A 9,868-nucleotide genomic window follows, 5' to 3' on the forward strand; every position below is an offset into this window, starting at 1 on the left:
GTGGGTCCTCCTTAAAGGGGCAGTGCCCTGGAGCTGGGACCTCTGGGACCCCTCCCCCAGATGCTGGCTGGACTGTTCCCCCATATCATCAGCCTCTCCTGCATGGGCAGAGCAGCCTCGGTGAAGCCAAGCTCTGGATATGCAGCTTCCTGAACCTCAATCGGCTATGGGATGTGGCCTCACGTGGGACAGTTGGGAGGACAGAGAGAGATGTTGTTGGTACCTTGAGGCTAGGGTGAAAGAAGAGGCAGGGAGCAAGTCGGAGGAAAAGGAGGGATGAAGGTGTCACCATGGCAACATTTATTCTGCACACCAGACCCCTTCTCCCTCACCAACCCACATGTTGGCAGGGAAACAGGGCCCCAGAGAAGTGTGGCTGGAACGAGAATGGTAGCTGTCTGGGGATTGGGTAGCGTGAGGCTGGAGCTTGGAATGTGTTTACTTCTCTGAGTGATTAGATGTGTTCCTGGGGGCGCCTGTGCTGGAGGCTCTGGAAAGGAGGAGGTGATGTGGGGGCTCAACATTCTTAGCTACTATTCCCATATCTGTTTCTGAAATAGAGCATGAATAGGGGAAGGGAAAGGGAGAAAGGATATTGGAGTAGAAGGCTTTCCCCTTTGCTAAAACTATGCTGGGGGCCCCACTGGAGCTGGCCTCAGGGGTGCATCAACATGCAGGCAGGAATTGAGAGGGGATGCCACTGCCTAAGAGGGAGCAGCCTGGTGACATGAGGGGCTTGTGTTTCTACAGGTGATGAGGAGCACGGGGGAAGTGACTGAACCAAGTTCAGAGGAAGCCTAGACCTTCCTTTTGTCCCAAAGTTCTCCCTGTGCCCCTCCCCTCCCTCCTTCAAACCTTCTGCTGTCCAGTCATTAATCCCCCTCCTCGAGGGTTCTCTGGCCTCCAAACTCTTGCAGACCTCTTTGATCTCCCACCAGTCGACTCCAAGGACGTGTCCCCACTCAGACCTTCCTCTTCCTGTCAATCTCCCGTGCCCACTGCCTCCCTTCTCACCTCCTGCTGATTCTTCTCCCCTAGAGTCAAAAGGTCACCTGTTGATAGGATTTAGAAGAGTGATGTCCCTTGTGTGTATGGGGGGAATATCGCATGGGAAGGGGTGTGAGGAAACTTGCTGTAACATTGACAGTAGCCTATATCTTCATCGGGTGGTGATTACACAGGTGTATAGAAACAAGTGAAAAGCTGTAGAGCTGTACACTTAAGAGGTGCGCATTTTTCTAAATTATACCTCAATTTAAAAAAAATAGGGCAAAATGGTCAGCAGAGACCTGATTTTTTTTGCCATCCTTACCCTTTAAGCCCGCTGCTCACGCCCTCCTCCCTGGTGCCCCGCCCTCCCAGCTCTGCTCCTCCCTCCGGCCACCCACGCTGGGTCTGGAACTAAGCACCACTCCCCTTACTATGCTGCCAGACGTCCAGGCTGGACACGTCAGAGCCTCCCGACTCCTCCCTCTCACTCAGCGGGCTCAGAACACACTGTGTTCCGGGCAGTCATCCTCGCCTCTGGATGCCTCTGTGTTGTGACCATAGCTCCCTAACCCTCCTCCCTGCCTCCTTTCTCCTTCTCCCAGTCTCCCCACCCACTGTCGCCAATTCGCATTCCTCAAGTTCACATCCATGTGCCCTCTCCCCTAATCAAAGGTTCTCCACAGTGCAGATGCTGGAAAGATGGAAGTCAGGTAAGTTGGATCTGGCCTCTGCCTCCTCCAGCCTCGGATGCTCCTCCCTCCTACTCTGTACTTGAAACTCTCTAGATATATCGAGCTACTTCATGCTTCTGGACCTTTGTACATGCTGTTTCCTCTGCTGGGAATGACTGCCCTCCTCCAAACTCTGCTCAGGTCAAAGATCCTTGAAACAACCTCTCTGCTTTGCCCGAGTCCACACTGGGTATCTCACACTGGACTCTGGATCAGGATGAACCATTTGCCAGTCTGTCTCTTCTATGACTAGGCTGTGAGCCCTTGGAAACCAAGGTTACACCTTGTGTTTGAAATATGTAGTTAAAAAAGGAGAAAGGATTAAGTACAAATTGGCGGTCACGAAATAGTCACAGGGATGTAAAGTACAGCATAGGGAACATAGTCAATAATTTTACAATAACTATGGTTGGTGTCAGATGGGTACTAGACTTATCAGTGATCACTTTGTAAGGTATATAAATGTCTAATCACTATGTTGCACACCTGAAACTAATATAATATTGAATGTCAACTGTAACTTAAAAAAATTTTTTTTTAAATATATGGTTACCACTATTGAGCATTCATGGGGCTGTGGAGCCAGGCAGTCTTCTCTGAGCCCGTGTCCTCATCTATAAAACGGACATCGTAATACATCTACCTTATAGGGTTGTTCTAAGCAGAGGGTTGGGAACAAGGCCAGGCACAGTGAGCTCTCAATGAATTCAGCCTACAACCCCCTAAAGCAGGTATCACCACCCCTACTTCACAGAGGAGATAACTGAGCCCCAGTCCATGCCCAGGGTCATAGGGGCTGAGCTGGCCCTCGGGACTCCAGCCCTGTGCTCCCCATTCCTCGCCCCTGCACTCCGCTCCACTCTGCCCGACATCTGGCACCCCTGGCACCCACACAAACCCAGCCAATGTTTGTTCATTGCATCTATGAAAATGACTCACCAGGTGCCATGGTTGCCCCCTCTAATCTAAGCAAAATTTCCTGGCGCTTGTTTGGCAGATTTATTAAAAATAAACCAATTGCTTGGTTGATGTGTCCTGGTCACCCCTTGGCCTCAGCTTAAATGTCACTTCCTCAGAGGCTGTCAGCCACCACCCCCTCCCATATACATTAGTTCCCCGAATAAGAAACACAGGAAGAAGCCAGAACCAGTGCGGATGGTGGGTGGGAACCGTGGAGATGAGAGCTGGCAGCGATTCCAACTTTTTCATATATGTAATCTCCGAAAAATAAAATGAAACCGAAAAGGCGGGGGACACTCACTCATCATTAAAAGCAATGCAAACCACAGAGAGAAGAATTATATTGTTACTTCTGGGCACTGTACTCTGACAGTACATGCGTAGTGAGATATAGTCTAAAGACAAAAAATAATAATAACCCTTAGAAATTCTTTAACTTCACAGGTTTACTTTTAGTAGTAATACTAAAATTGTAATTTTGAAACTTACTGCAGGACACAGCAAACAAGTAAACACATTAGTGTTATTAGGAACTAAGATTTTTACTACAAAAGATAGATTTTTAAGGATTAGCCCATAGTTAGTCGGTGACTTCTCACTTGATCTCGAAGGGGCTCGGGATCAAACTCTATGGTCACCCCACACTAGGTAGGTCTCCCTGAGACTCATTGCCTACAGTTCAGGGTCCTCTGGGATTTCTTAACTTTGAGTGAACACCCTCATCTCTGATGGTTATGAATAAAGACCTGCCTTTGCCTGGCCCTCACGTGGAGGGCCAAAAGGAGACCCTTTACCAGGGCTGAGCCAGGCTGTGGGGGCACAGGGTCTTCAAATGCCAGTATTGGAAGGGCCCTTAACCACAGGGATTTTGAGCTATGCCCAGCGCTTTGAAATGCCCCAGGTGAACCTCTCAGAGGCCTCCACCACCTCCCCAGGCTAATGAGAAGTAGGAAAGTAAACCCGGTTGGATACATGCAGGCTGATAAACTTTTATAAATTGGTGAGACAAAGGCAGGCCAAGCTGAGGGCGGATCCTTTCTCAAGGCTTGGCTGAAGGAACTGCCCAGGGTCGCCTGTGGCACAGTCACCACTGGAACCCAACTCCAGTGCTCCTTGGTCAACGATGGGGTTCAAATCCTAGTCCTGCCACCAGAGCTGTGACCTTGGGCAAGCTATTTTACCTCTGTACGGTTTCCCAATCTGAAAGCAGAAAGATGAATGGTCCTAACTCAGAGCTCTTATGTGGATAAGACAAGCGTCGTGAAGAGCATTTGGAACCTTCCTATTCTGCGTGGTCCTGGGCTGCGGCAGCCCCTGGAGCTCATTAGGATGCAGACGACTCTCTGGCCCCAGCCCAACCCTCCTGGCTCAGAATCTGCCCCAGCTGATTTGCAGTTTCTGAAGCACTGGCTCAATCCCCAAACTGGCTCCCAGGTCTGCTGGGGACAAAACCCCAGGGCAAAGAGGTGGACTGAAGGCTGCCCATGTCACTTTATTCTTTTCTACTTTATTACTTCAAATTAACAACCACAATAAAGCTCAAAAAAGTCCAATATTTACACAGGAAAAAAGTACAAAATTCCCCCCAAAGTTCTTCAGTATTTTTTTTTCAGTTTTTTTAAATTACAAAGTAATAAAAAGCTTTGCTCTTTAATTAAAAAAAAAAAAGAAAGAAAATAGGGGAAACAGAGGTAAATAAATTAGGAAATACACACACAGAGAAAACAAACAAAAGTAAAAACAGGTGTTAACTGGGAGGGATGGATAAATGTGGTACCCAGCCCTGACCCAGGCTCCTCAGAGAGGCGGGATGCAGGGAGGGGCGGCCCCAGGGGAGAGTCAGGACCAGGGAATTCATTTATAACCCAGGAGCCCGATGCTTTCTGGGAGTAGTATGCACGGATTCTGCCCTAAGACCAGGATAGGGGGACAGAGCTGCCACAGGCTGACGACAATCTGAGGGGTCGATGGTGGCAAGGACCCTCTGTGCCCTTCTTGAGGAACATGGAGGTCACTGTCCACCCCATGTCCTTGTCGGGGATAAGAACAGAAATTCAGCCTGGCAGATGGCGCCGGTCCCTGTTGTCCTGGGATACAGGTCACATACATACACACACGCACGCGCACAAGGAATCTCGGCCCCCATCACCTCACCACCCACTCCTTAAGGTCTCTGTGAAAAGGCAAGAGGGACCCAAACGCTCAGGGGGACACTAGAAAAAGCCCACGCAGAAAGTCGGCCACCTTCATTTCAGGGGGTTGGGGGCTGTGCGTGTCTCCTGTGGTTCTGAGGCTCCAGAACCTAGTGGGACCTGCCTCCAACCAACCAGACCATCAAGCCATTCCCCGAGCTGCTCAAGCCACCTCCTGATGGCACCGGAGGACCCTCGAGGCTGAGATGTTCCCCTCCCAGCCAGTGTCAGCGTCAGCTGGGTCAGGGCCTCGGCGTCTGGCACATGGAGCCCCATGTCTGGGGAGCCTTTGGCAGCCTGAAGGTTGTGGGCAGCAGGAAACGCAAAGGGACAATAATCCTCGGTGCTGAGGGCATCCCATCTTCTTGCAGTTGGGAAAAAAAAAAAAATCAAAGAAACAAAATCCATCGTCGGTTTTGTGCTGGGTTTTTTTCTCTTTTTTGTTCTTTTGAGTGGTTTTCTTCCCCATCTTCTTGTTGATTTTTAAAAGAAAATACAGTGAAGACACTAAAAACGGGAGAAAGACAGATTAGGGGCACATCTGCCTCTGGCCACCCATCTGCCAGACCCTCCTTGGCTCCTGTCTTCCTGTCTCCAAGCCTTTGAGCTGGTCCCCCTCTGGGGCACGCAGGTGCTCCATTCTCACAGGAAGGACACAATCTCTCTCCTTCCTCTGTCCTCTTGGTAAGCAGCCACCACGGTCACACATCTGCCATGGACGGGCTGGTTTCCGGGCCTGAGGTCTGACAAAGGGCACCTGGGCTTTATGGCCCTCCTCTATCTGTGCAATGAATTTCTGCTGGTGTGAGGCCTGTCATGGGCATACGTTCCCAGGGAGCTCAGACTTTCCCCTATACGCCCCCAAAGAACCCCCTGCCACCTCCCCTTCCCTAAGCCGGCCCTAGAGTGGAGAGCCGCTATACGCCATTTCAAGGCCTTCTGTAGCCATGGAAGTCCCATGAGGCTCGTGCTAGCCAGAGGGCCTCTCCTGGACTTTGGAGGCCAAGGGCGCTCTTTGACACAGATAAACGCCTAAGCACGTGGCCCTGTTCTCAGTGCTTTGAATTAAGAGTTTAACAGCCCAGAGGCTGAGATAGAGCTGAAGTCCCAGGGAGGTCAGGGTGTGCCCTCCCCACCCAACCATCTGGGCTCAGTCTCTGCTAGAAACCAACTTTCCAGAAGATGTTAAGGCAAAGGGGTGTGGTATGGAGGATTGGCTGACGGACAGAGAAAGAGGTTTCCAGCAGAAATTAACGGTGTGGGCTAGGCCTGCTCAGAGGAGGCCCTGACCCTGAGTCGGGCAGGCTCCAAGGTTTTATTAAACTCCCTTGAACATCTTCGTTCCAGGGTCCCTGGTACCATGGCCACACTCCGCATCCCTTTACAACACACACTGGACTCCTCCCGGAGCACAGGTGTCTCTAGACCTGGCTGGGCTGCGTCGGCAGTGGGCACCAACTCACCTAAGCAAATACTGGTCCAACGGTGGCTCCTTCTCACTTCCCAAGGTGGTCAAACGGCACGCTCGTCTTCGAGAGGGAAGGCAGAGACATGGGGAGGGGCATAAGCTGCCAGCAGTAGCAGCGTGGCAAGGTCCTCCCCACTGGGGAGCTCCACCCCACCCCTACTGAGGCCCTTGAGCCAAAGGAAGGGCTGTGTGATCTAGTGACCCTAGAATGTAGATAAGAACAGTGCCCAGGCAGGCAAAGCAGTTGTTCCAGGCCACACACGAGTCTGGCCAAGGGATGCCCAGCTCCCAGCCTGTCCTGCTGAGGCTTCTCCACCACAGGCAGGACCACAGTAGGTCTCCTGCCCGCCTCTGCCAGCACGCCTTCTTTGGTCAACCACCGATTCCCCCACTCCCATTGTTCCAAGTCCAAACATGGCCCGTAAGTGAGGCCACTGACAGGATCTGCCCACCCCTCTATCCTGTGCTGACCGGGACCTGCGGGTGCTTACTGATGGCAGGAACCATGAGCCTCCCATGGGAGCTCCCTGCGGCCCACGCGGGCTGGGCCCCTGGCAGTGAGGGCCAGATCCCAGCTCTACCACTCGTTTGGGTAAGTTACTTCTGACTGTGCTCTGCAGGGCTAATCAGACCTCAGATTAAATGAGACCAAGTCTCCACTCAACAAAAAGGGCTTGCTCCAAGGTCATTAGAATCGGTGGACAGCAAAGTACAGAACCACCAGGCCTGATTCCGTGCCGGGGGTGGGAGAGGGGTGTCTCTGGCTCAGCTGTGAGGCGCGGAGGGGCTGGTGTGAGGGCAGCTCACCTGTGAGGCTGAAATCCGGGAGACCTCTTGCCGCCCAGTGAGGTCGGAGGACGAAACATTGGCGGGCGCTCCCCTGTGTAGCCTCATGCTCACCTTCCTCTCTCTGTCGACCCGTGAGATCGCTCTGGGAGAAGTATTGCCTGGAGGGTGAGGCAGGGGGAACCGCCCTCAGTGTCTGGAGCGTGGCCGCCCTGGCCCCCCTGGTGCCCAGCTCACAGCCTGAGGTCCCCGCTCACCAGCTTGCTGGATGCGGGAGGCTGGAGTAGAAGCCACAGGCTCGGCAGCACTGCGTAGCCGGTTGGCAGTGGCCCCCGTGGGCGGGCCGGGGGGCAGGGCTCGGGTCGCGGACCCTCGGAGCTGCCCCATCCTCTCTTCGCGCTCGTGCTCTCGCCGCTCCCTGTCCACGTCCTCGGGGTTCCGGGCTGCACCCTAGGGGAGGCAAGATGAGACCTGGTTAGCCCTGTGAGGTTAGGGTGCTCCGGGGTCCAGCGCCCCTACAGGGCAGAACAGAGGGAAGAAAGCAAGGCACGCATCTTGGGGACGAGGCATCGCAGAAACCCTCTGGTCCAACCTCCTTCCCACAAAGCAGACGCCTGTAGAGGCCTGGAAATGAGCCACGATCACACAGTACAGAGAAACGAACTGCCCGAAGGGAGGAGGAAGCTGGATGTGAGAGGCAGAGGGCAGTCCCCCTGCCTCGGTCTCATGGGGCCAGTCAGGGCTGGGCGGGCTAAATGCCCTAAGGATGACCAAGGGCACACCTTGTCCCTCCCAACCTGGGCCCCTCTGAACACAGGGGGCCCTCAGCACAAGGTTTCCCAGCAGAGCAGGTGTTCAGAGGCCCAGAGAGACTGACAAGGCTAGCTGAGGCCGGGCTTAGACTTGAACCAGGCCTCCCAGCCAGGGGAGTTTTTCAAAGAGCTTTTCGTCCCCTGCCCCTGGACCTCGCAATGGCTCCGGCTGGTGCTGTGGGGGCCACCACCAGGAGGCCCAGGGGACCCACACATATGCTGCCTGCCTCAGGATGGGAGCACGGAGGAGCTGGCAAAGGAATGGGATAGAAGCCCCACTGAGGAAAAAAGATGCCCAGCAGGTAAGCTGGAGCAGAAGGGGTGCGTGAGCCCCTGGGGGCCCTGCCACCCCGCCACTGCCACCCCGAGTGCAAGAGGAAAGGGGAAAGGCCCAGAGAGAGGGGCACGGCATGGGAGCGGTGCCCAGCCGCATTACCTAGTTGGTCCTGGGGTCGTCCACAGGGAAGGGCAGGGGGCTGGCGTGAGGGGGGCCGCATCTGTGGAGAGAGCTGTGGACTGAGTCGGGGCCCGTTCATGGGCCGCGGGGTGCGGTCTTCTGCAACCCCGAGTCTCTCCCGGAGAACTGGCTGAGAAGGCCCTACTGTCCTTGGGAAATAGGGGTGGGGTGGCCCTTGCCTTTAAGCAACTCTGGGAGGCAGTGGCTGCGGATCAGAATGATCCCTGAATTCCAGTGAGGAACCGAAGCCCAGAGAGGCCTCGTGACCTGCCTGGGGCCACGTGACCTGCCACAGCTCTTGGCAGAGCTGGGATGTGAACTCAGGCCTCTGCCACCCAGTCCTGCCCTGCCCTCTGTACACCTAGAGGACTTTGCAGAACATTCCAGAAATGAAAATCCCCAGCCTCCCACCCATAAGCCTGTTCAGGCAGACAGGCAGGCCTGGGACCACCAGGGCTCTAACCCCTGACCTCCGATCTTCCCCCTACACGCCTGCCCACTCAGTCACAGGCTGGCAGAGAGCAACTCAGCTAGAACCATGCAAAGCCTGAGCCATCAGAGCTGCAGCACCCACTGGTGAAAGCTCCTATGGACAGTAGGAACTCGTTCCCTGGGCGGAGAAACTGAGGCTCAGTGACGCCACGTGATGTGCTCAGAGGTGCCCCTGCCCTTTGCGACCCCAGGGGGCTCAGGCCAAGGCTAGCCCCGAGACAGAGGGGGAGCTACTCTCCATGTTTCCATCCAACCCAAGTGACGCCTCAAGAAATGCACACCAGGGAGATCTCTTGGCTTTTATTTATCCACAAGAAAACACAAAGGCCGACATCTAAGCCATACCAGCATCCACCCATGCGGTGTGGACCCCTGTCCTTGGCTGTGCTGAGTTTCTTCCTGGCTGGCCGGCTGGGCCTCAGAACGGCGGCTCTGTGTGCTGGGAGCAGAGTCGCAGGCTCCAAGCATCCACAGATTCCAGGGCCCTGATACTGAATGCTACAAGGTGGCCACTCCAAGGAGGAAGCTCTCGGTCAAGGGTGGGATCCTTTCTACGGAACAGTCTGCAGCCCATGGTGCCCAGCATGGTGTCCAGTCTGCTGGCAGGTGCTGGTTAGGGCTTCCTGCAGCGTGGTGTGGTATGGGAAGGTCCTGGTTTCAAGGTGAAAGATGTGGAAGGTCCCCATCGTGGGTCTGCAGATGCTTCTGCTAGGGAGTAGGTGAGCTCACCACGGTGGTGATGAGATCAAAGGTGCCCACTTATCCAGTCCGATGGCCTTGAAGTCAGAGGTCGGTGTAGGATGAAGCTGTTGGTGCCGCTGCTCGTCTTCAGACCCCAGGGCCTGCTTCACAGGGGACCCCAGGAAGGGGTCAGAGTCCCAGCAATGGGTGGGGAGGGTGTTCCTGGCTTGACCTGAGACAGGATCTTGTCGGCCAGATGGTCCAACGAGAGGTTCTGTAAGGAGCCATCAACGTAGCAC

The 9,868-nt window shown here is 54.4% G+C and overlaps 1 protein-coding gene across 1 annotated transcript in view; it reads right to left on the reverse strand.

Annotated features, from left to right (window-relative positions):
- Window positions 1-4,158: 4,158 nt before the first annotated feature.
- LOC105288320 (casein kinase I) overlaps window positions 4,159-9,868 on the reverse strand; it is a 19,813-nt gene continuing 14,103 nt past the window's right edge. Inside the window, exons 4-7 of the mRNA XM_023527463.1 lie at window positions 7,385-7,577; window positions 7,149-7,288; window positions 6,337-6,402; window positions 4,159-5,380 (exon numbers count right to left, since the gene is read on the reverse strand). Coding sequence (XP_023383231.1) covers window positions 6,370-6,402; window positions 7,149-7,288; window positions 7,385-7,577 — 366 coding nt within the window. The 3' untranslated portion in view covers window positions 4,159-5,380; window positions 6,337-6,369. The remainder of the gene's footprint in view (window positions 5,381-6,336; window positions 6,403-7,148; window positions 7,289-7,384; window positions 7,578-9,868) is intronic.

This window comes from Pteropus vampyrus, unplaced genomic scaffold (genome assembly GCF_000151845.1).
Source record: "Pteropus vampyrus isolate Shadow unplaced genomic scaffold, Pvam_2.0 Scaffold16, whole genome shotgun sequence".
NCBI classification, from domain to species: domain Eukaryota; kingdom Metazoa; phylum Chordata; class Mammalia; order Chiroptera; family Pteropodidae; genus Pteropus; species Pteropus vampyrus.